This window comes from Lissotriton vulgaris, chromosome 7 (genome assembly GCF_964263255.1).
Source record: "Lissotriton vulgaris chromosome 7, aLisVul1.2, whole genome shotgun sequence".
Classification (NCBI taxonomy): Eukaryota; Metazoa; Chordata; class Amphibia; order Caudata; family Salamandridae; genus Lissotriton; species Lissotriton vulgaris.
Window position 1 is genome coordinate 427,809,186 of NC_141695.1, and position 27,483 is coordinate 427,836,668.

Here is a 27,483-nt window from a genome sequence, read left to right on the forward strand (position 1 = left end):
CGGACCAGAATGCCTCAACACACGACTGTCCTTCTACACCCCCTCCCGCCAGCTACGATCATCCAACCAAGCCCTTGCCACTGTACCTCGCTTCAACAAAACCACCATGGGAGGTAGATCCTTCTCCTACCTGGCAGCTAAAACCTGGAACTCACTTCCCACTTACCTTCGACTTACCCAGAACCACCTAGCATTCAGAAAGCAACTTAAAACGTGGATATTTGACAAGTAATTCCCCACCCCTCCTCAAGCGCCTTGAAACCCTATGGGTATGTAGTGCGCTATATAAATTCTCTGACTTGACTTGACTTGACTGTTCCCATGAGGGGCAGGGTCAAGACTGATTTGCATTTGGCGGGGCCAAACTGGGGTGGCGTGGTGAGCAGTAATACAATGGATTAAACACAGATCTTTGTGACTGGGGTGAATGTTTGCATTGTTTTTGTTTTGCTTACAATCTCATCCAGTTTATTTGGCAGTGAATACTCATATAATTTATCACTCAACTACTGCAAACTAACTTGTGTTTTGCTCAAAAAGAACCACATTTTCCACATCCATCATGTTTATAAGAGGTTTCCCCCCAGCTTAGGGGGGTGCACGTTTACGAGCTATAAACTCACTAGAAAGATCAGAAATGAACATGTTGAACAGCAGGGGTGTGAGCACGCAACCCCATTTCAAGCCAATGAATATTGGAATACGACGTGAAATCCTTATATGATACAAGAGTCGGATTGCCTGAAGCAGCATTCTAGGAATGGCCCATTCACAGACAAAATACAGGGTTAACCTTGAATAGTGTTTGCAGCAAGCCATTCATGCCAGGGTTGCCGTCCTTGCAGCCAAGTAAAATTAAATCTATTAACCATATGCCTACATCGATGTTCGATCTCCAAAGTCGATTAATTATTTAAGTTTAGCCTCCTATAATTCTCAGTATGAGTGAATACTGGGGGCCAATTTGATGCTACTAACAAAGGCATTTCATGAAATAGTTAAGTCATCTGCAGAAGGTGGTCACTTTCATATTGGGCAACTATCTGAAATCGCTTACATGGCTTCAGAGGTAAAGGCTAACTAAGGTATAGTCAATAATTGGTTTGGAAGCAGATGTGATACGTGTCCAACCTGGGGGTCTATCTTCCTTGAATCTACAATTGACTAATCTGAACCCTATGTTAATTATTTGAGCTGAAGGTTTTCTCCAGTCTTATCGTGCGATTTACTGGAGGAGTTACTTGTAAAGGTACATTCCATAGAAGATCCTGCTCCACTGTTTGTACATCTTTAAACGAATTCCTAAATTGATTCATATTGAAGGCTCCAAATATTATAAAGTGGGACTCTCCATGCGCCTGTTTTACATTTGTAATAAATTAGCTGATATGGGGAACTGCCTTTTGCTTCTCAGTCAGTGTCAGCTGAATATAGATGTTGATAATTATCAGTGAGAATGGGGGCCTTTGCCCCACAACACCATTTTAACAACGAGAAGCTATAGTACTTCTGATTTAATATATGAGCAAGAGAATTTAAATCAGAACTACTGTACGTTGCTAGTCCTCATCGATGGAGACCTTTTTCCTTGAATTTTGATGCTAACTTTGTAAATTCTAGAAACTTAATTAGTTGTGTGGGAGATTGCGCCTAGGTTTCTTATAACATTAAGACTTGATGGCTTGCCAGGTAGTCTCTAACTTCCGGATCGTTTAATTTGCTTAATAATCCTCCGATATTTCAGGAGCAGAATCTGAATTTTTGTAATGCAGCAGGTTTGACAGTAATTGGACTCATTTAATAATGGTCTTGGGGGTCAAAGCCCCTGAAAAGCAAGCTCCAATCGTCTGTCAATTATGCTAATTTTCCAGATTTAGACCAATCTGGATTTAATGAATTATTCACTGCAGTTATAGTCCACCCAATTGGGTTACGCTGAATTAAGTAGGTCATGTTCATTTATGATTTCTGTAATAAGATGTCTTGCATAACCTTGCAGAACTTCTGTACCAGATTATGCGGATAAGCACTGAAAAGAAACATTTATCCCCATTCTTTAAAGGTATCTTTTTCTGAGAGTACCAAGTTTGCTACTTTATTTGACCACCACGTAACTAAACTCAGTTTAAATTGCTGCTTACTTCTGGATGGTAATACCTGTATTGAAATGATTTCTGATTAGCTTAAATGACCTAGTGACTATATGCTCTGTAGGATCTTCATCATATTACCATGATTGAGACTTGTTCATGGAATACATTTTATGGATCTCGTCCGCATCTGTCGACCTATGAGTGGTCCATTGTGACAATTTGGTTCCCATAGCTCTCCCAAACATCAATTTGGCAGGGCTGTCACCTGTAGTGGAATGAGAAGTTGATCTGAATACATAAATGGCTAAACATAGAGCTGATTTGTGATCACTTCCTTCTAGTGCAGCGCCCTGTGCTACTTTTTTTAAGGTTCCTATTAAGTGTTTGACAACGCCATTGGCCTGTGGCCAGAGAGGGGTACTTTTCTGATATTTGACATTCATGTTAGTGAAAAACTCTTTAAACTTTTGGCTTTTGCATGGTGGACCATTCTTGGATTTAAGAATAGAGGGGACACCCCATGTTGCAAAATGCTCATTTAATGTCCCAATGATTTTGTCACGGTTGATGACAGGTCCTCCACCAGGGGAAATCAAGAGTACCTATCAACAACTACGGTTAGATTATGACCATTGTTAAGATCTCCAAAGAAATCAACTGTAATCCTCTCCCACACCTGCTTCGGGAGATTAGACATAACTAATGGATGATGTATTGTTTTGGGAGACAGGCAGTTGTACAAATAGCAGGCCTTTAATTTCATCACAAGAACGGAGGCTACATTATACAATGACTTTTAATTGTAGTTCCAAGCAGCCGCATCAGTCATAATACAAAGGTTCCAAAAGAACACTGAGATAAACTAAGAGACATAACATAGCAACCATCTGCCTCTTTTAAATGCAGCTCCAAGCAGATAAGTAGCTTACTACCTTCTCTGTTTATTTTCACAAATATTGTCTTTTTTGTCAATTCAGAATGGTATTGGGGGGTTTGCGCGATAGGGTGGCTTTATCCCCACCTCCTCCCTTCCCCCTCCACTCCCTATGGTCTGCAATTTATGGAGATCATCCTCTCCCTTCTCCCTTGTCCCTACGTGCTGTTTAATCTAACCTTTCCTTTCAGGTTTTCTATCTAACCTTTCCCTTTCAGGTTTTCTACCATTTTGTGGTTTGTTTAATAATTTGCTCTGCTTTTATGCATTTTTAAATCGTCACGTTTCCCCCCCGCGAGCGTGGTCAGAGCGGTTCTAACCTCTCCCTCGCTCGCTGTAATGTTCAATATCTCTAATGCTTATGCCAAATCGTGTGCCTCACCTGCTTTTAGCGCTCGAGTGAGCTGAGCAATTTCAACACTTTCGCCGGTATTTAAGGATGAGCGCTGCACGCATTGCCTCTGCTCTCCTCCTTCATTCCCCTTAATTCGCCAGCACACCCGCGGTGATTTGGAAATGTTCACCGCGGCGGACCCATTTCACGAAGACGCACATTAGAGGAAAGATCCCTGGCAGGAGGCACATTTTGTGCGTGTCTCGCCAAGGGACTTTCCTCCTTTAACACTGACAGTTGGGAAATCAGCTGCTCGACCTTTTTACGGTGAATCTTTAATGAAGACTCCTTGATTTGACAATTTTTATTAACCCCTCAAGACCAAATAGGGATCTTTCCTTCAATTAACCATTTATGTTGGCAAGTAAAGATCTTGCCTTTAGATAAGCTATATATATTGGCTATATTGGCTATATTAGCAAGTAGAACTCCTGGTTTTAAATGAGCCATATATGCATTGAAAAATTGAGACCTTACCTTTGATAAGCCAGATATAATTTATATAATTAAGAAAAAAGGGGTGAATAATTATTACTTAATATTTAAAAAAAAAAGAAAGAATATTAACATGGAAAATGTATCTGACTCTGAGTCGGAATTGAATAATACTGCGCTCCCTAATTTTGATAGAGAAGGGTTTCGACTTCTAATCCAAAGAGAGATGAAGTCTTGAATGTTGGAGACCCTTGCCCAGGTTGCACCTTATAAAAGACCCCTTCCCTCTCAGGAGGATGTCTCAGATGAGGCTCCCTGCGATGGCTTACCTGTGAGCGGCAAACGCACCAAGAAGTCTAATTATACCACTCCTCATGTCCCAGCGAGCACAGGGGGTCCTAGCACCTCTAGCGATATTGGTGGTCTTAGCACCTCAAAGCAATTGGGAGGTCTTCGCTCCTCAAGTAAAAAGGCTGTCCCTAGCGACACGTTACCTTTGGGTGCCCTTCACGGCCCAAATATCTCGGATGCCCTTAGCGGCTCTATATCTCATGGTGCTCAACATTATACCGGGGACTCGAATGATGACAATTCTGATGACCCAGACAAGTATGTTCTGGACCTAGATGATGAGGATGTTCGCTATTCGACATGGAGGATGGACTCCCTTCTTCCTCCAAAGACAATGTTCTAGATCCCTTAGGGGAAGAGATGTTCTCCCCCCTGAATTTAAAACAACCCCGTTCATCACAATGGTCTCCGCAATAGCATGTCTCGAAATTCATTAAGAAATGGATACGATTCCCTCTTGAAAGGGAGACGAGGAATATACTAAGAGCGTAGTGTTCTAGGCCCTCTATTGATGAAAAGGCATGCGATACTCCTAATCTAGATCAGGAGCTTATTAAGTTCCTCTTCAGGTTTGGGCGCGAGCCCAGGAAAGGCCTAGAAAAATCGTTCAAAGGGTGCCAAGACCGCCTACTAGATGTCCTCGGGACCCTTACCAGGACACTTGATCCGCCGAAGAGTGCTACCTTCACGGTACCCCCCTCAATACAGATTTGATTAGGGGATGGAGTCAAAGAGCCCTCGTTCTTCTAGGCAACGCCAATGCGAGTATTAACGCCGAAAGGCGTAGACTGATTCTTTACAAGCTCGATCCTAAACTTTCTGACATGGCGGAAAAGGAGCCATCGTCAAACCCGAAAGGCCTTCTTTTTGGGGAAGAGCTTATAAAATCGCTTGGAAAGTATGTGTCTGCTTTCACAGCACTTAATAAGGCCCAACATAACATCAGGAGAGTGTTTAACAATAATATTTTTGGGAGGGCCGGAAGAAGGGGCCTTTCGTCCGTCCGATTTAACCAGAGGCCCTACCAGAGATCACGCCCCGGAAGAGGCTATCAACAATATAACTACAACACCCCTTACGTCTACAACCACGGAAGAGGAAACCGAACCAGAGGGGCAAGATCTCAAGCTTCATTCACCTCGAATCCTCCAAGTAAGTCCTGCGCCCTTACTTTCTCCTTCTATCCCCTTAAAGGTGGGAGGCAGACTCAGGCTTTTTTCGAAAAGATGGGAAGAGATAACCCGGGGTCCTTGGGTTCTATCCACAGTAAAAGGCTTTATGATAGATTTTGTTCAGACTCCGTCTCAAACTTCCTTACCAAGGGACATCCCTGTTTCCCTAGAAAAAGAGAAAATTGTAGAGGAGGAGATCTCCTCTATGCTTCAAAAAGGGGCGATAATAGAAGTTCCTTTGGATTCTTCAACTTTTGTAAGTACACTGTTCCTCGTGGAGAAAAAAGGAAAAGGTTGGAGACCGGTCATAAATCTGAAGGGACTCAACAAATTTCTCGTTTACAGGCATTTCAAAATGGAAGGAATACATCTCCTGAGAGATCTTCTCCAAAAAGAGGACTGGTTGGTCAAACTAGATTAGAAGGATGCCTACTTCATGATTCCAATGGCGGTTATGCATCAGCCATTCCTGTACTTTCTAGCTTTTCAAAAGTAGAAAATTCAGTATGGTCATACAGATCTCCCAGATTATTTATGCCATTATCCGAGAACATAAAACTATCTGGATCGTGAAAAACACCTGGTAACCCTGGATTATACCAGAGTGGTGTTTTGGCATGAAATAGGGAGATATTATTCCTATCAAGGATAGATCGCCAGATATTTACTGTGTCTCGAATCGTCTTGAACCGTACTCGTTTAAAGTAGTTGGGGTCATTGAGTCTGTACAAAAACATAATAGCCTCCTCCCCTAATATGAATTTATGAAAATAAAGACATTTGTCGGAAATAAGTAGACTGCGAAAACGAGTTAAAAAAGCAGCCCAATAATATAATTTAAAGTCTGGTAACCCAAGTCCACCTTGGTCATAGGGGAGTTTAAGCAGAGATATCGCCCGTCGTGCTTTCTTATACCCCCATATGAAGCTGCTAATGATACCCTCCAGTCTGCTAAAATAAGTATTACATACTCTTAAGGGTATAGACCGGAAAAGATATACAAAATCTAGGTAAGATCTTCATTTTGATTAAGTTAATTCGCCCCAAGATCCCCATTGGAAGTTTATGCCATTTCTTAAGAAGAAGAGAAGTTTCTTTTAATAAAGGTTCATAGTTAAGTGCAATTATTGAATCAAGATTAGAAGAGATTTTTACCCCGAGGTATGTTGCCACATTACATACTCCATCCATTGGTGTTAGTGAAGTAAAATTTGTAATTATTTGCGTTTTGCTGATATTTAACCTATACCCTGATGCCATACCATATTTATCTGCTTCGATACCTATGCCTGATATCGCTTCAGGGACATTTGTAGAGAAAACCGCTACATCATCTGCATAAGCAGTTATTTTTAGTGCTTTAAGGCCACCCCCACAAGAGAGAGGGTCTTATAGACCTATATCATTAATTAATGCTGACGCAAAGATATTTGCAAAAACACTAGCAACAAGGCTTGCGTTACTAATGCCACAGATGGTTTCACCATTTCAACACGGGTTTATCCCCAAACGGGATACTACCGCTCACATTAATACTGCTATAGCGGCATTTGATGTTGCTAGGACGTGTCCAACCCCACTCGGTATGATCCTTTTAGATGCGGAAAAGGCATTCGATCGCGTGGGGTGGGACTTCCTCTGGGCAGCTTTGGTTGCATTCGGCATAAAAGGTCAGTACTTGAAATGGGTTAAATCCCTGTATGATCAACCAAGGGGTAAAGTATGCTACTCAGGACAATGCTCACCTATCTTTCCAATTGAACGTGGCACACGACAAGGGTGTCCTCTGTCTCCTCTTTTATTTGCTTTAGCAATAGAACCCTTCTTGATTGCATTGCACAAGCAAGAGATGATTGTACCGTCATTCCTGTACTTTCTATGGAAAAATCACCTTTACCAATTCCAGGCTCTCCCCTTCGGGCTTTGTTCCGCTCCTTGGTGCTTTACCAAGGTTATGAGAGCAGTTGCCTCCTTCCTGAGGGAACGAGGCATTTGCCTTATTATTTACCTCGACGACATCTTGATAATGTCTCAAGACCTCCATCAAATTCTCCTAGATCTGGAAACGGTTATGAAGCTGCTAGAAAGTCTAGGATTCATTATCAACAAAGAGAAGTCCATCCTAACCCCCTCAAAATCCCTGGAGTTTCTGGGTTTCACTCTGGACACTTCCAAGTGTCTTCTCCTCTTACCTCCTTCGAAGATCTCGAAGATCAGGAAAGAGATTCGACATGTCTTGAGACAAGAGGATATCCCCTTAAGGGAGCTGGCAAGACTACTAGGTCTCTTATCTTCCTCCATCCAAGCGATCTTTCCAGGCCCTCTGAATTACCGGGCCTTGCAAAGGATAAAAGGAAGGGCCTTAAGGTCCGGTCTATGGTACGAGGACCGAATCACCCTAGATTTGGAGGCCAAAGCAGAACTAGATTGGTGGTTGGAAAACCTGGAGGCTTGGAATGGGAAAGAAATTTTTGGTTCAGAACCAGATTTTGTGTTGGAATCGGACGCTTCCCTTCATGGTTGGGTGCATGCTTCCTGGGCCAGAATACGGGAGGGGTATGGTCTCGGGAGGAGTCATCTCAGCACATAAATGTCCTCGAACTTACTGCTGGCCTGTACGCCCTTATGAGTTTCAAGCACTCCCTAAAGGGGAGGTTGGTCGTTCTGAAGATGGACAATGTTTCCGCAGTGACCTACATCAATAGGTTGGGAGGTACGAAATCTGCCGACCTTTCCAACCTGGCCAAGAGACTCTGGATGTTCTGCTTAGAACACAAAATTGGCCTCAAAGCGGAATACTACCCAGGGAAATTGAACGTTTCTGCCGATTGAAAATCCAGATTCCTTTCGGACTTCAGCGACTGAAAACTCAACGTCGCTGTCTTCGACTCGTTGAATTCTTGCTGGGATCCCTTCGAAACAGACCTGTTTGCGAGCCGTCTCACTTCTCAACTAGACCATTACTTCAGCTGGATGCCAGATCGCGGTGCTCTAGCAGTGAACACATTCCTACAACTCTGGTCAGGGATCAGAGCATATGCCTTTCCCCCATTTGCAATGATCAAGAGAGTCTTGCAGAAAGTGAGGCAAGACCGATGCTCTCTAGTCCTGATAACTCCCTTCTGGCCATCACACGCATGGTTCCCCACAGTTCTATAGCTAACTTACGAGCTTCCCTTTCTGATACCTTCTCTAGAAGATCTCCTTACAGACGCAAACGGAGATCCTCACCTCATGACCCTATCCAGGAGTTTGAACCTTCCTGCTTGGAGAGTGTCAGGAGATCCAACGAAGTCTCAGGACTTTCGACATCAGCTTCTACTCTCCTCAGAGAGTCATGGGCGCCGGGAACTCACTACAGATACAATAATATCTGGAAATCTTGGTTTCGTTGGTGCCTGGAGAGAGATTTGGATCCCATACAGGCACCTATCGTTGATGTAGTGAACTTTCTGGCTGAACTTTTTGCCAAAGGTTTGAGTTATAGATCTATCAATTGTTATAGATCCGCTATCTCTGCGGGTCATTTTCTTGTTAATGGAAAGACGATCGCTAAAAACTTCATTGTTTGTAGGGTCATGAAGAGTATTCGTCTCAAAAGACCCCCGAAGCCGAAATATGATACACTCTGGGATGTGAATTTAATTCTAGATCTTTTCACTTCTTTTTTTTTTAAACTTTGTCTTATTTTCATTTCACGTTCAGGAGTTTACAGACATCCGTTAACTACAGTCATCTCCATTGCAAGGTTAAACATAATACAGTTTGTGTGAATACATTCGGTAGACACCGCGTCTAGCACAAGGTTACCCAATTTTGCTTCAGTCCCATGAATCCAACCCCCCCCCACTGCGTCGTCTCCTCCCCTCATCTCCTTACTAACTCCGGGCACAGAACATTTGCATGTATCCCCATATTCATGGACTACTCTCAGGGGTCATTGCCTCACATGGTGGTTCACAGATATTGCCCCGGAATTCATTCCATTTCCCCCAAATTCTTGTACATTTTTTAGGGCAACCCCGATGAGTGTATACTGCTTTCTCTGATACCATAGCTGTGTCCATATCTGTTTCCCAGTTCCTAGCTATATTACGCTTTACTGCCGCCATCCCCAGCGTTGCCCAGGCTTTCATTGCTGTGTTCAGGTCTGAAGGTTGCCATATATTTAGGAGACACCATTTTGGTTCAGTAGTGATCTCTACACCACCCACTTCTGCGATCTCAAGTGTCACCTGCTCCCAGTAGGTCCGTATCTTTGGGCAGTCCCATAGTATGTGAAAGTACGTCCTGTTTGCCCACATCCTTTCAGGCAAAGTGGATCAGGTATGTGTCCCAGTTTGTGTAATGTGGTACGAGGGTAATATATACGATGGAGCACTTTAAGTTGCACTAGCTTCAGGCGAGACGGGATTTCCGCCTTCCTGGCTGATGCCAGCGCATCTAGCCAGTCTGAGTCGTCTATGTCCCCTAGTTCTGCCTCCCACTTGCTGTGGAGCATCACCGTGGGGTCTGGGATATTATTCAGTATTTTACGATATGTCTGCGAGATGGCTTTTTTGCCCATGTGGTCTGTGAGGAGCCTGCCTTCTAGGGGCGATGTGTCAGCTAGTTTAGTACCCAAAGGGATAGCGCTTGTGAGTGCGTGTCTGATTTGAATGTAACGGTAGAGCTCTGTGTCTGCCAGTCCGTATTTTTCTTGGAGTGCCGGAAACTGTATCATTTCCCCTCTCACCCATAAATCGCCGATGTTAGTGATGCCTATTAGGTCCCATTGCTTGAACCCTTTCATGTTAGCCAAGGGGCCCAGCTTGCGTGTCGCCCACAGAGGGGTAGCCAGTGTGAGCACCCCTTCCCATCCTAGTGCTGATCTTTTCACTTCTTGGCCCGATAATTTTCTTTTGAATAGAATATTTCTCTCTATTAAACTCGCCACTCTTCTTTGCCTTATCTCTTGTAGTAGAGTTTCTGACGTTAAAGCTCTGGAGATCTCTAACAGGTCCTATCATTTGTTTGGAGTCAAATTTGCGGTTTACAGAAGAACCAAGACCATGTCTGACTAAATCTTTTATCCTCGCTTCGACCCTTATCCGAAACTTTATGTAGTTGAATGTATGACAGCTTATGATCAGACAATGTCTAACCTGCGACCTATTGATGAGAATCAGCTTCTTATTTCCTTCGTTAAGCCTCATAAGGCCATTTCCTTCACTTCAATTGCTAGATGGGTTAAATCCTCTATGTCTCTAGCAGGTATCGATATAACCAAGTTTCAAGCTCATTCTCTCAGAGGTGCTATGGCGAGTAAGTCACTTTGGTCCAGAGGTAAGTTGGATGATATTCTTAAAGCTGCCGACTGGTCTAATGCTAGTACCTTCGCAAGACACTATTGTAAACCAATTGAATACATGTCTAATGTAGTTCTACAAGGCTACCAACATGCATAATGTAGCCTCCGTTCTTGTAATCAAATTGCGATTCTCCTATTAACATGCCTAGAGAATCTAGATTTCATTAAAGGCTCACATTATCCCGCCCATCCCATTCCCTGTTTGGTATTTGGTATCTCATTATTATTCTCACTTATAACCTGACTGTTCATGTTTTTCTCATTGTTTTTTCGAATACATTTGCATTGACATGTTATTTAATATTGTTCAATTCGCTTCTTTTGTCATGTTTTTGTGATTACTTTGTCCCTTTGGACACATTTTTCATTGCCTTCTTTCTTTTCAGATAATCCTTCTACCTGAGCTACGTTGCCGGATTTCTCATTGGCTGGTTGCCTTCTTCAGCTCTCCTTTAGATTTCATTTCGAATTTTCTCCGTTCTACTGGATCTTCTCTTCGCCTGATTTAAAAGAGGCAGATGGTTGCTATGTTATGTCTCTTAGTTTATCTCAGTGTTCTTTTGGAACCTTTGTATTATGACTCATGCAGCTGCTTGGAACTGCAATTAAAAGTCATTGCATAATGTGAGCCTCCGTGTCTTTAATGAAATCTAAATTCTCTAGGCATGTTAATAGGAGAATCGCAATTCTCTTTCACCTGTTTCATCAAGGCATAGAAACCACACTTGGTATGGAAGAGCTCTCTTGGTGGCGATAATGACAATTCTAGAACCCCATATTATAATGCCTTCTCGTGTGACAGAGTTCCTCGCTCACATTTTTTAACTTTTAGTATTTAAAGCCTTCTGTAAGAGATCGTGTGTGTATTTTCTAGGATTGCTGGGCAAATATGTTTTTGAGATCATACAGAACTCCACCTAAATATGTAGCAGCAAGAACTTGCTCTACTGAAAGAGCTGCAGGTATGCTTGACTTGACTATAAAGCTAACATAGACCTCGGCTGCTTTAGACTTTGTACTGTGACACTGTACTGGCATTCGTGAAAAGTAGTCAGCTGTTTTTTTATCTGTCCCTGGCCTATGCACAATAGTGTAATCATAGTCTTGCAATTCCAATCCCCACCTCTTGATGTGAGGGGGCATCTTAGCTTTTGGATTCCCAAAAATAGTAAGTAAAGCTTGGTGGTCAGTGACAAGGGTGAAGTATTTTCCCTATAGAAATATGGAAGTGTTCACAAGCCCACACCACATCTAGACTTTCTTTCTTAGTTTTGGAATAAGCACGTTCGATGCGGGACAGACTCCGGCTCCGATAAGCCACCATGTGCCTTTGTGTGTTGTTGTGTCCACTGTGCTGGGCAAGGATTGCACCCAACCCAACTGAAGTTTTGGGTCAAAATAGGCCATTTCAGTAGCACTCTCAATTGCATGTTTGATTTTCTTAAAGCCTTGGTCGACCTCAGGTGACCACTTGAACACAGAGTTCTTTTTGTCAAGTCTCTCAATGGGGCACTGACTGTGGCAAAATCACAAATATACCCGGAACAGTAACTGGCCATGCCAAGGAAGGATCACAGCATGGTCACATCTTGTGGTGGAGTAGTGGACAATAAGGTTTGTACTTTAGCCAGATATGGTTTCATCCCCATTTCAGAGAAAATATGCCAGAAGAATTTGAGTTTCATTTTGTGAAACTCACACTTTTTCTGCGTTCAAAGTGAGACCGACATCAGCCAGCAAGTGGTATACTTGTGTAAGGTCTTTGTCATGTTTTTTTCGAGTGGCCCCAAATACTAGTATATCATCACTATAATTAAAAGAATGTATGACAGGCTTAATTATGTAGCGAACTACATAATGAAAAAGTTCTGCAGCTGATGACACCCCAAACAAACCAATCTGGGTCAAAAAGGTGGTAATGTACCTGCAGTTTTCCTCGAGTTTGAGTTGGTGATACCCCTTCTACAGAGCACGACGAGAAAAATCTTTGGCACCATTCAGCTGTGTAGTCATATCTGCAATGAGAAGACCGGGATGTCGTTATCTGTCAATTGCCATGTTATCTTGGCGTATGTCAACACAGATGTGAACTGCACCATCACTGTTGTTTTTGGGCACTACCAATATGGGTCAAACCAATGGTGTCAGACCCTGAGAGTGTTCAATGATATAATGTTTTAATAGTGTTTCCAGGTTTTTCTCAACAGCTTCCTGCAAGTAAAAAGCAATGTGACGATGTCATTGAGCAACAGAATAAATGTCCTCATTAACATGAAGTTGCACTTTCATGGTCTAAAGCTTTCCTACTCAATGAAACAATGACGGTAACTGATTTACTATGTCTGCATGTGCATTTATGTTATAGTTAATGGAAATCAAACCCATGCCTGCAGCAGTGCTGAATCTCAGTAAACATGCACTTTACGAACTTCCTTTAAGAACATGAATAGGTGCCTGTACTTTTGTCTTTTTGTGTTACACGATTGCTACAAATGATTCTTGACGTTGCAATGGCGTGGTTGCAGCCCCCGTGTACATATTTGTCTTCGAAGGTGCGCGACGGGGCTCCGGTGACAGTTCATTGTACTTCTCTGCTGGCATGATGTTTATCGATGCACCACAATTGATGATAAAAGGTATGGACCAACCATTCACCTTAATGTGATATCGGGGCAATGTCCAAAAGAGTGTGGTTGTTTCACATGGCAATCTCACTTGGGCTTGGATTCTACACTAAGTCAACCCCATGTGCTTACGTCATTTACCAGTTGACACCATCATCGCACAGCCATCTACTTCACTATCGCTCTACAATGATGTTGAAGTGCCTTTGGAAGATGAATTTGATGACGATTGGCCTTGTTTAGTTTCCACTTGCCTCAGTTGATGTCGCCGCTTGGTCTTCTGATCGTGGCTAGAAGACTTCCTGACATTTCTGGCGTCCATTTTCTTTTCTCAACATGATGCAGTTGTTTTCTTTTTTGCTTTGCAATCCGTTACAAAATGGGGTTCTTTACTGCACCCTTTGCATGTTTGTCCAATGGTGGGACATTTACCTTAATGTAAAAAGGGGAAACTGCTTCGGTAATATGATTTCTATTTTCTCTGTGACATCTCTTTATGGTCCTCAACCTTGTGTCTCAGTTTATTTTTCATGTTCAATGATGATTCACTCTGGGATACTCCTGCTCCTATATGAGCAGCTTGCTGATCTGCACATTGTTCTCCTCTCGCAGCCATGAGCACTTTCATTGTCTGAACGAGTTGGAAAGGCAACTCTGAGAAGGATGGCTTTTTCATCCTTGAATTCATTAAACTTGCAAAGCTTGATTACGGCTTCCAGTTTTTTAGCAAACTCATCCACAGTATCTCCAGCTTGCTGTCTGGCTTGGTTGAAGATGTACCTTTCATAGTCGACTTTCGGCATTGGATTGACCTCGGTTCCTAATGCCGTCTTAATCTGACGAGAAGATGTTTGGGATATTTTCTTTATCCCTTCTTTCACTCCAACACAGGCGAAGTTCTTTAAATATTTGATGATCTTTTTGCCTTTTGTTTCTTCTAGCACATCAATGAATTCATAACATTTATCGATCCATGCAGTCCACCTTGCACCCATATTCTGTTTTTTGGCAGTATCGAATGGAAGCAGCAGTTTCAACAACATGATTGCATTGTAACCACCTGTAGAACTTCTTGCTGTCGAGAGCTGGGATTGCTCTGGCACTGCCAGCTGTCCGCTTGGACATGCTCTATTCATACCATCTCTTAGCCCACGTTGAAGGCTTGCATCAGTGTCATCGCGGCCGATCTGATGTCATAAATCCTCTTTTTCATCTTTGACGGTGAGTGACTGCTTTTTCTCATGTGCATGGCCATCACAGTTCTAAACTTTCATCATCGTACCTGGTTTTCTCTGCCTTTAGAGTTTTTTACCCCTGGATGCTTCTGCTATTGGCATGCTTTTGCACCTGGCTATTACAGCCTTCTGTACTTGGTGGTCCCTGCCTTTTTGTGCTATCGTACTGTATGTATGCTGACTCTTTGTTGTGTTGTGGCACATTACCTCCTCGTTTAGCCTTACCAGCAGGTTCTGGGACAAATGTGTCTGAACTTTCCAAGGGGCCTTCACCTTCATCAAAAGCCTTAAACTGGCTGGAGTGGCACTTTGACTCCACATATGCCTACTGTCTACTGCTTCACCTCGACGGAGGCATGCACAAGTAGTTTGCTGGATCTCTGCAAACTTTCAGGGAGCGCACTCTTGTTACTTCAGGTTGTAGATTCCTTAACTTGTTGCCAGTTGTAGCTTTCTGCCCAGCCCAATGGCATGCTCTGTACTGCACATCTTTATTCTTCAGGGTGCAATCATTAACTAACTGTATGCATTGCGTCACAAACTTTATTATCCACACCCAGACACAACCAAACAAATATGTCATTGTTAGACCTGGCATCCCTGGCATAGTTTCCCTTGACTTACTAAAGTGCACATGCTTTGTACTCTAAACATGGTAACATTGGCATATCCACAGTTAGCATACTTAATTTACTTATAAGTCCCTAGTAAAGTGCACAGTGTATGCCCAAGGCCTGAAAATGTAATGCTACTGGTGGGCCTGCAGCAATAATGTGCCACCCTTAAGTAGCCCTTAAACACTCCTCAGGCCTGCCACTGCAGTGCCTGTAAGTGCAGTTTTAAACTGCCATTTCGACCTGTCAAGTCAACCTCCTTGCCAGGCCCAACACTTCCCTTTTCTTACATATACGTCAACCTTAAGGTAGGCTCCAGGTAGCCCTATGGGCAGGGTGCCATGTATTTAAAAGGTAGGGGATGTATTTTGAGTTTTACCTGTCCAGGTAGTGAAAAACGATTAAATTCATTTTTCACTAATGTAAAGTATATCTTTCCCATTGGTAAACATTAGGATTGTCTTAAAACATATTTGAAGTGTAATATCCAATTGGGAAAAGGTAGCAATTTGGAGTTTGGTGTCTCTGGACTCACAATTTAAATTCACAACTCATGGTGAAGTCAGATTTTAAATTGTAAGTCTGAAAATGCCACTTTTGGAAAGTTGCCATTTTCTTACTTTAATCATTCTGTGCCTCTGAATACACCTCTGGGTTGGAGGACAGCGTGGCTTTGTGCAGTTCCCTCTAGACAGTCGCCCACAAAGGGAGCTGGGGTGTGACATTCACATCCTGATGGCCCATCACCAGACTGAATGGCTTTCCTCAGGTAGATTGGGAGGCAAGAGCTGACACTGGCACCTGTATAGAGCTGTGCCTGTCCTCACACAAAGAGCTGCATTCCTTGCAGTAGTGAGTCTTGGGCAAGGGCAGGAAAGGCAGGAACATTGTGACCTTCAAATGACTCTTTGAAGACTTCCCAACTTCAAAGGCACAACTGGGTATAAGTATTGGACTCCTGACACCACCAAATCAGAACTTAGTTGCAACCAAGGCCATTCTGCCAGGATGAAGAGCTGCTGTGCTGTAGGAGGGACAGCCACTATGCTAATTGACTTGCTATGTTGGCCTGCTGCCTGTTAATTGCTGTGCTGATGGATGGACTGCTGCTTTGCTACCTGCTTTGGTGTGTTGGCCTGCCGCTTCTTGCCTGGGAGAGAGAAGGACTGGACCTGCTTTCTACATCCTTGAACTCAAGTTTCTTCAAGGGCTTGCTGGCTTGAAGTGTCAGAGCAATCAAAGACTTCTTTATACTCCTCTTCAGCTGCTAAACTCCGCCAACAGTGAGTCCTGCCCTGCCAAGAGGTGCCAATCCAGTCCTGGGTCTTGAATGTGGGTTCTGCAGCTGTTTTCCTGCAAAAATCGAGGCAATTTCGACTTTGCATTGATCGGAATCAATGCAATGCTCTTCAATATCAATGCAGTGCTGATCCAAAGTCAACAATTCACGGCTCGATGACGACGTGATACCTGATTGTGAGGTTCGACGACAACGCAGTGCTGAACCGAGTACCGACTTGAGGCTTCACAACAACGTGGGACCCGACTGCGAGATGCGACCACAATGCAATGCTGATCTGAGATCCCGACTGCAAGGCTCAACAATGATGCAGTGCCTGCATTGTAAGGGTTCGATCACGACGCAGGACCCGACTTCCAGGCTCGACTTCAACACATCGACCTGACAGCGTGAAATGGAACTGATGCATTGAGTCTTCAACACCGACGCTTGCTCCATCCAAAGTATTTTTTCAGTGGGCCCTGCGTGGATCATGTAGCCAACCTTCCCTCCATCGCGGTCGGCCTGAACTTTGGATTTACCCTGGTTTTGAGCGACCGCAAGTAACCCCTGAGCGCTAATAACTTTAAAACCCTATATTGCAGTTTATTTAAAAAAATGTATGTCTCAAGTTCTACCTATTGGATGTTTGTCGCTTTGGTCAACTCTTATTCAGATAAATATTTCCTATTTTTCTAAACCTGTGTGGAGTCTTCTTGTGGTGTTTTCATTCAGTTACTGTAATTTAAGTGTTGCACAAATACTTTACACGTTTTCTCTTACGTTAAGCCTGACTGCTCTGTGCCTAGCTACCAAAGGGTGAGCACAGGATAATTTAGGTTGTCTGACTTACCCTGACTAAGATTGTGGTCCCTACTTGGACAGGGTGTAAACCTCTGGCAACTAAAGACCCAATTTCTAATAGCCACTCTTCTACAGAAGGTCCTGCTGTACATATTTACAAGACACTGGTATCAATTAGGTATAAGGGGTTGGTGAGGAGTTGAGGGAATGGCCATCAAACAGGGCCTAAGAAAAATCAGCTAGCATGTTTCGCATCCCTCAGTTATGGGCATTTATTGTGGGGGGGGGGAAATGTTTTTATTGTAAAACCAGTCTTTCTCTTTGTAAGCGACATTTTATGAGTTGAGGAAAATAAACTTGGCTTAACGAGAATGAAGGTCTCAAAGGGCAGTGATCGTTCTGTTGTGTTAATGGAAGTAAGCATTATATATTACAGTAACAGTGAAAATCAAATATTACAGAAAAGACTCAATGTCTGCATCTGCACTAGGATGCCAAGTAAGTCGTTTTGTATACTCAGAATAACATAACCACAACAAAAATGTGTGATTCGGGTCAAATCAATGTATTTTCTTTCACCTACAATTTCATTGTGCAGTGTCCTGTTCAGAATGACAGGCCTCCACTCTATCGTATCTTGGTTCATGTAATCTAGCGTCAGTCAGAAGGCACCTGTCTTTGTGCTCTAAGCTCCATGCAAAACATTGCTTGGGTCACAAACTCATCCCAAATGTGAGTTCCAGCACTTCCTATGAACCAGTGCTTTATCCAGCGCCCCCTCCCCCTCCATTAGAGCAGAGGAGCGTCACTCCCCTGCTGCCAGTGCAGCAGAGGTCAAAAATAAAATGGTAATAAAATTAATTACCATTTTATTTTTCACTGCTTCCAGCCCAAGCAGTGTTTGTGGGTGGGCCATTCCTGCTGACTGACAGCAGTGGAGTGGTGCTCAATCCACCAGTTTACACTGTGCAAGTCATTTGGCCGGCTATCTTACCATGGCCAGCCTGACATGCGCAGTGTTACCCTCTTTTCCTAGCTGCTTTATAAAACTGGATGGAGAGCAGCCACAGGTACCCAGTGCCTGCAGGAGCATAGAGGTAGCCCGCTTAAACCAGTCCTTGCACTGCTCTCATTCTGCTCATCTGCAGCATGAGGGCAGCATCAGGATTTGCAGAAGGGAGGTTGGCTGAGGCTCCATGATATATTCAAGAAGAAAACAAGAGGAGAAAGAATGGTAGTTAAGTAAAAAATTTATTTTCTTATCTCTTTGGCCCACTGACAGGCACTCTGAAAACGTGCATTGCCTTGAGCCTCAACTCCAGAGCTCTCAGTCACGGCCCGTTTTAAATCTGTTAACCTCTTGGCTGCTAATGACAAGGGTAACTCGTCATGGACTTTCCATTGATTTCAATGGAAATTATATGAGAAGCCTAATAATGCCTTAGCAGTGAAGGTGTTAAGAAGCATGATTGAGAGCTTTGGCCTTTGAGCCTAAAGGCATTGTGATTTACAACAACATGTGTAATTGCGTTTGGCGCGTTTGGCCCTCCGTCCTCTCTATGCCCCTCCACTGTTCAGGGTCACTAAACACCAATGGTCTCCTCAGAACAGCCAGCCAGGTGACCTGGTGTGCTGTCAAAAGCACTAAAAGCTCATTCCATGCCACACTCAGAGTTGGATTGGGACAGAAAATAGGCCAGGTCACCAAAATAAAAGTGGCCCCCATTAGCGAATCAGAAAGTGACCCACATTTGGAAATCATAACAGTTTTGATCTTTCAAAGACACACTGTATAGCTGTTTTGTAAGGCATGGGAGGTGCATGACTTTTAGCTTGCTGCAGGCAATATTTGTTTTCGAATCAGGAAAATCAATAGTAAAAATTGGCACAGCAGACTATAAAACAGGCCCTCAGACTGCCCAGAAAAAGTCCCACACACCGACCTTTCAGACCAGCCTGTCAGACACTGACTGACTGCCCTAAAGCCAGTCCAACACTGGCCAGACTACACTAGTGGGAACAGGGCCGGCTTTAGAACTGGTGGTGCCTTGTGCGACAATGTTTTTTGGTGCCTACCCCGCCCCCCAACCATGACCTCCTGCCCGGATTCTCTCACTTCCACCCAGCAAAAGTGCCCCACATCGCTCCATAACCCCTCTCTCACATACATTTCATTTGTTTTAAAGGCTAGCTTTACTGTTCCACTCAGCTATCCACATCTATCTATTTCTTGCAGCGGGCATATAGACCATTTGTGCTGCTTTATGGTAGGTCAAAACAGCCAATAGACAAAAGTCTGATATCTTGGTTTGGCAGGAACATTAGTCACAAGAATTATTTTGACATTTGTATTACTTCATGAACGCTGAATGCACAAGAGACTCTGCAGCAGGTGCTTATAAATCATAAGATATTGCTAAACACAGCGCACCAATTGAGGTTAGTGCCCCCCTTCAGATTCAACTCGCCTCAAAATCCCACCATACAAGAATAAAACCATAGGTGTCCCATTCTTCTCTGTTCAAGTAGCCAAACCATGGTACTCTTTACCCCCGAACGTAAGATCCACTTATCTTCAAAAGACTACTCAAGACTTGGCTCTTCCCCATATAACCACCATACTCAAACATGACTATACAGCATATCCCTGTGTATTAAAACATTTAATTGGAATATATATGTGTACCCAGATATGTGTATTCCTCTGTATAAATGTGTATAATAGTTCCACATTAGGGTGCTTCTCGGCAAAAAAAGCTTCAACGCCTCATCAGTGGTAAAAAGCGCTATATAAATGCAAACCCTTCCCTCTTCTATACCTCCCTTATCCTTTTTCAATCCAAATAACATACTCACTTGTCCACTACTCAAATTAATTTCATATTCACTTATACTAATTTACCGCTAATCCTTTTAGGTTCCAGAGTAGAATGCTACTTGCCATTGCCAAAAAGCACTTCAACCCCTCATCAGGGGTGAAGCGAGCTCTACATAAATGCAAACCCTTTCCTCTTCTATCCTTCCACTATCATTTATAAATCCAAATAACAAACTCACATGCCCACCGCTCAAATTAATTTCATATTTCCGTTCACCAATTCACCATTAATCCTTTTTGGGTTGTAGAGTGGCACTTTGACGCCTCATCAGGTGTAGTAGGCACTATATAAATGCAATTACAATTTACAACGAGTTTCGCATATGTTATCCACCTCACACAGCCAGCAGACACTGTATACCAAATTATGCTTTGTTTTCCTGATGATTCCTACACTGGTTGACTATCTAACAGGGACAGTCATAGGTTTTTTCTCACTTTATAAAGGAAAAAGTGTTTCCTATTCTCCCACACTCTCACCCAGCCAGGGATGTTCAACATTAGGTTTGATTGCCTAATTCCTCTGGTTAGAAAGGGGGGTCAGACTCCCTCTGTGTGTCCTTGATCTCTGCAGACAAGTTAAGCTCTTTCTTGTTTTCATTCCCAACCACAGGAATCTGCTAATTGGCCATCCTTTTCCTGGCTTGTTTTGCTGCTTAATATCACAGGGGGACACGTGAGAACATCTAGGAATTTAACGGGGAGAGCACATGATCGTAACAAATTTACGACACTTCGGTTACAACCTGTTAAGCATCGTTTTTTTCACTGTTAAATTAAAATAACTCCCCTATGTTTGAAAAAAAGTGAAGTACTGCAAGGGTTATAAATCTTATGGGGGTGCCAGGTTATCTTCCACTCCGTCCTGAAAACCATAGTGCCTTGTACTTTACCACTTTTTATGCTCCTACCCACCGTAAAACCCCATTGGCTCTATATGACTTTGTTGTTATATTGTAGCTATATAAGAAGGGCCACGGGAAAACGTGATTGCGTAGCCAGAGCACTTTCTGTGCAGTTATCGATTTACTACACTAGCAACATATTTCACCCTCCGATGAATAATTTGAGGATATCAACAAAACATTTTTGTTTGCAGCAGAAACGGATAAAATGTCGCTAAAAAGTGTGTTGTAATCACCAACTCCAGTTCCCTTTCCTCTCCAGAACCTCGTCTCCCCTCTGTCACCCCCCCCCAACTCCCCCCCCCATTCTATTAGAATGTTCACATGGATCTCTTAAGTGTGTTTTTAAAAGTAACATCTCTTAGTGTCAACTTGCATGTGGGCCCAGTATTGTTGGTCATGCATGGTAAGCTGTCAATATATAAGTAGTTCCACTTCTCTACTTCATGAGGATTGTTATATGAATAGCATCATAAAAGTCATATGCATATGTACATAAGGTGAGAGTAATAACTGACCATTATTAGCTAGCTATGACGCCTGTTATTAGCTACTCTTAAGTGATCTGTAAAACTATGGGGGGCTTGTTTTTAGTTTCATAAAACATTCTACAGAAACTGCTTGCAGCTTCTATCCATATATCTGTCTCTAATATTTGTAGAAATATGTATAGGGTGCATAGGAAAATAGTGATTAAGGATAGCCAATGACTGGCAATTGTGGGCAATAAGAAGTCTCAGATTCCATTAGAACACACGAAGCCAGGAAGAGGGAGCCACCATGGTAAGGCCTAGGCAAAGGACTGTTGGGCAGAGAGTCTGAGGAATGGCTGGGACGTTCCACCCTGCCTATATTTGTTGCAGAGCATGCTGTCCAGCTATGCTTTTGGGTGGTTTTTGCGGTAGATTATCTTCCAGAGGGAAAGTGCATTCTGTCATTCGAAATTCCCAAAACACACAACACCCTCAACAGTCATCTCTAGTCGTTGTCTGAGATAGAAAAAATCGAGACTACAAGTTCCAAAGCACAAAAAGGGAAATACATTTGTGCAAAAAATGGAGGAAAATACTATGCACACAAATTGATCGAGCTCTTCCTTTTTAGCTAATTATGCTTAAGCAATTCAAATACTGGAGAGCTTTTATGAGCAGACAGTATAAAAACTAATCTTTGGTAAAATATGGCCAAACCGAATGACAATGGAGCATGGTACCCCGAAGACAGAGAACTTTGTGTGGTATTTCCATGGTTCAAATAAATCACCAGGCGAGACTTTCATGTTAATCAGAGAAAGAACATTTAATTCTATTTAAGCCACTGGAACAAAGAGCACCTACCAAGTGACTACTTTTACTTCAAGAAGTTTCTCTGAAAGGACCTACTAAGTCATTTCTAGAATGTCTCTTGCTACAGAGAAGAACTTTCCACTGACCGGGTAACCTCACAGCCCTGAATGGGCCCGAGCCTTGGTGTTGTTGAGACTCAACTGCTGCATATTGCACAGACCAGAAGCCCTGAAAAACAAATCATCAAAAGCTGAGGTTGTAAGATCCAGAAGCTAGACTTTGCCTCATGTTAATGAGATCACTCCACATGTCTCAGGCCCTCATAGCCATTCAGGGGGCACCCGGGAGCACATCCAGTACATTTCAAGATGCTCTTAATTGCCTTAGAAGAAGAAAAGGCCTTGGCTCGATTTGTCTATTGGTTATTTCTGCACATAGTACACTGAGTCAAAACCAGTGATCAAGCAAAGCAGCCCTGCTCGCACACACTACGTTCGAACGGAAGAAGCATGGAAGACGATTCATTCAGGGTGCTGGGTGCTTAACTTTAACTTGTTACCCACGGATTTAAGGAATTTGTACCAGACATGAAAAAAAGCTGAAAAGGACTGTTCAAAGAGGCTCTTCCATCCCCACTTGATTTGTCTGCCATTACTCGGCTCTACTTAAGGGATGTGGTCCTCAAGAGGGTAAAGACAATCACTGTGGAAGACTGAAAGTGATCAACCTGCAGATTACACTGACACTCCAGAGAAACGTTTTTTAGGTGGTGGGTTTCATGTTTCTCAAGAGCATCCATTCCTCACTAGTCTAAAACTAACCCTGTCACAAGCCAACACTCTTCAAAGAAATTAGAAAAATAAATATATAAACAAACAGCGACTGCCTAAAACCCAATCCCTCTTTGGCCAAACGAACTCCAGAAAGGTAAAGACCCTAAATAGGCTCAACCCACAGTGCATGACAAGCGTAGTTAGACCTGTCCCTTCCTGATGGTCATGCTTACTGCCCAGACGACTTTTGAGCAACATCAGGTAAACTTAAATAGTTTAAGACAGATTTCTGCAGATAAAAAATCATTATTTGCTACTAAGACTAGAAGTGTCACTAATATGTCTAAAGAGGTATTGACATTTTCTTTTAAACATTTTGCAGCTTCTGCTGTCAGCAGGTGCTTGATGTGTCCCTGTCAAGAACTTGCGGATATGATCTTGTGTTCATAGTCTGTTTGTACATCACCCTACTATACAGCAGTTACAATCTACCACGAGGATACAGCTGACCCGATGAACATTAAGAGTCGAACTGCTTTATCAAAAAATATTTGCCGGTTAAAATTGTGAAACGAATTGCTTATACTGTTATCCCCTTGCTGAGGTATATCATTAATGAATCATTGTGCATGCTAGAAGAACTATGGGGCATATGTATCAAATACCGTTATTGCGATTCTCAAATAGCGATTTTTAGAGAATCGCTATTTGAGAATCGCAAAACGGGATGTAAGAAAAATATTTGAGATTCCGCGATTCGCAAATTGCGAATCACAATTAAGGAATACCTTCCCATTCATTCCTATGGGCTAGGAGGCCCATCGGAATGAATGGGAAGATATTCTCAATTTGCGATTCGCAATTAGAGAATCGTAAATTGAGAACGCAATTACAAGGGTGCCAGGGTGTCAAAAGGACACCCTGTTGCACCCCTGAAATATGTATATGTGCCCACGTGGCACTTTGGAAAATGCAAAAAAGTGCATTTTTCAAAGAAATCGCAAATTATCACCAACTTCAAGTTGGTGGTAATTTGCGATTCCCTAAGTCCGAATCGCACTTTTTCTGTGCTTCATACATTCCATTTAAGGAATCGCAATTTGCGATTCCTTAAATGCAATTGCAAAATAGAGAATCACAAATTTTGCGATTCTCTAATTTGCGATGCCCTTTTGGGATGATGCATCCCAAAAGATCTTTTACCGTTCGCAACCGAGCCGATTCTGAGAACCAGACCGTTTGCGACCGGGAAAAGGGCTTTATATATATGCTTCTAATGGGTAGATGCATCAACGTTTTCATTTGCGATTCCTTATTTGCGAAAAATAAGGAATCGCAAATGGCAATGCATCATTAATTTCGCAATTTTATTGCAATTCGGTAAAAATCGTAATTTTTACCGAATCGCAGTAAAAATGCGAATTCGCACATTGTGAATTCGCATATTGCGAAATCGCAATTTGCGAATTTACACACATGATGAATCTCATTGATTCAACTGCCTGAAAGCCAGTACAGCAATTAGGCGCAGCTGCTCCCTTTTTTGAAGGTGTGGTGTGGCAGTTTGCTGAGTGAGCTTTCCCTGGAGGTTGCTGCTGCAGTCTGTGCCTGACAATTTGTCTGAAAAATTGAAAATGAGGATCCCGTTGAAGAGGGGCCTGCCAGGAAAAGGAAAATAAAGTTTTCTGATCAAGAGTTGGAAATCCTCATTGAGGAGGTGACTGCAAGACAGGAGCAGCTTTTTGGTAAGCTTTCTCTGAAGGTCCCTGAGGCTGTGAAAAGGAACCTATGGATTGCCATACAAGCAAAGGTCAATGCAGTTGGAGTGGCACATCGCAACATAAACAATTTACAAAAAAGATGGTATGACCTTCGCAGCCGTGCAAAAGAGAAGCTAGCAAAGAGGATAAAATCAGCAAACCTTACTGGAGGTGGAACACCCAGGGATAAACCCAACACTCCCCTGGAAGACATGGTGGAAGGCACACTGTTGACTGAAGCTGTAATCGGAGTAATAGATTGATACATCAGAGATTCCAACTCCTTCTGAAGGTAAGTAAATTGTATGTGCTTTTGAATGTGTGAATGGAGCCCATTAATGTAAAGACTGTTGTGAAAGTTGAAGGATTATCAGCATTGTAATTATGTTGTCTATGAAATGATCTGTGTGTGTTACCAGCAACAGCCATGTAATGTTAGGTAAATGAAAGCAGTGCATTATGGGAGTTGTAGTTTTTAGGAGACCATCATGCACACAAACAATAAATTCTAATTGTAACTTCATTGCTATGATGAACTATTATGAATGAGACTAGGATCATTTGATTCAGAACATTATAACATTTTATTACATACTGAAAGGAAAGTGCAAACTTTAATTAACATCATGTTTGCATTTTTAAACCACAGAGGCACTGCAAGACATAATTGAGCAGGATTTGAGGGATTTCCATAACCAAGAAGTTCAAGAAACACAGTTGGGAAATGCTCCCAGTACATCAGCAGCCAATTCACAACCAGGGGAAAGACAGAGAGTGCGACAACTGCTCCAAACAGATTCAGAAACTGAGCAGAATGACAATCTACCAGAAAGTCTACCTCAAAGCACTCCTACAGTCACAAATACAAGGCTGAGTAGGCGAAGGAGACTTCAGCAGTTTTCTTTGCGCCGAGGGAATGTGAGAGAAAGTGGTCATGTTGGAGAGGGTCCCATCACTGGCAATCTTGTTGAGGACAAAATACTAAAGGTACAGCGCCTGCAAGGCAAAGACATTCGAATTATTAAAGGGAAACTAGGACATATCAGCAAACAAATGGGTACATTATCTACCAGTATGAATAAAATGATCAATGTAATGAAGACAGGCCATGAAACATCTGCATTGAAGCTTGACCGCATTGCCAATTCTTTGGAGACCATGTGCACAATGATGCAAAAACAGCAAAATATAAGTGGAAAAAGGCAGGTACGACTACTGACCAACATGCAGGCTCATAACAGGGAAATGACTCGCCTTTCAAATTGTACACGTAGCCTCTGCAAACAGACCCTTTCAACCCAGGTACTCCTGATGAAAACATTTCAACATATTCAAAAGGGAGTGGGGACTACCTTTGAGCCATCAGGAATTTCACAGTCTAATGCATCCCCAGAAAAGCAAATACCATTGGGGGAGAGTGGTACCGGCAGTGCTGTGAGTGGCACATCAGAGCATTGCTTAAGTGGCACACGGCGAAGTAATGGGAAGCTGAATGATGCCAGTAATGTCACCATGCTCAGTGGGAAAAGTACAGGGAAGGCATTAGGAGTGCGTGGCCATAAGAAATGATATTGTCTGTGATGCCTCTTGAATGGTATTCATAAGGTCAAAGTTGTTCAAGGTTCAATACTTATAATTTGTACATGTCTGATTTAAAGACCACAATTGAGTTTTGGATACAGTGAAACACCATGAAGTAAATGCATTTCAGTTTCATTTTGAATTAAAATTTACATTGCTTGCAACAACAAGACATTTTCAGAGTCTTTCTTACCTCACTTAGAAGTAATGCTGTGTGATCTCTGCCCTTCTCCTTCTCCCCTCTGCTGCCTCTGGTCCATGTGCTCTTGCTTGTGGTTGAGGAGGCTGATTGTCATTTGGAGGTAAAACATCTTCCTCATCAAGTTCTATGCCTCTCTCAGTTGCTAGATTGTGCAGCATTGCACATGCTGCTACTATTTTACAGCAAAAGTCAGGTTGATATTGCAATGCTCCACCAGTTTTATGAAGTATTCTAAAGCGTGATTTCATCACACCAAAGGTCCTCTCTATCACATTCCTGGTTGATATGTGAGCCTGGTTGTAGTGCTGCTCTTTCCTTGTAGTTGGATTTAGGTATGGTGTTAAGATATAAGACCTTACTGCATAGGCACTATCTCCTGCAATGGAAAACAATGTAAAATGTAAGTTGTTAAAAACAAATGTGTGAAGATAAAGGGAAACTTTGTTTACTAGAATGAGACATTTACCTAGCAGGAATCCATCTCCAAATTGACCAGCAAGCAGTCTAGCATGAATGACACCATGCCTAAAAATATAGGAGTCATGGGCACTTCCTGGGTAACTTGCAACTAAGTCTGTAATAATGGTTTTTGAATTACAGACTGCTTGAATATTAAGGGAATGGAAGCATTTTCTGTTGCGAAAAATATACTAATTTTCTGAGGGTGGGCAAATGGGAACATGTGTGCCATCTACACAGCCAATGACATGCGGAAATTGAGCCATGTTTTAGAAATCCAGCTTGGTCTTCATTAACTCCTGTTGTGTGGTAGGACATTTTATATGATACCTTATTCTTTGTAACATGGCATTT

General features: G+C 42.6%; 1 protein-coding gene across 1 annotated transcript; it reads left to right on the forward strand.

Annotated features, from left to right (window-relative positions):
• Window positions 1–17,656: 17,656 nt before the first annotated feature.
• On the forward strand, window positions 17,657–26,456 carry LOC147701785 (uncharacterized). The gene is made up of 2 exons (XM_086929368.1): window positions 17,657–17,783; window positions 25,537–26,456. The coding sequence occupies exons 1-2, from the start codon at window positions 17,657–17,659 to the stop codon at window positions 26,454–26,456; spliced, it is 1,047 nt and encodes a 348-aa protein (XP_086785494.1).
• The last annotated feature ends 1,027 nt before the right edge of the window (window positions 26,457–27,483 follow it).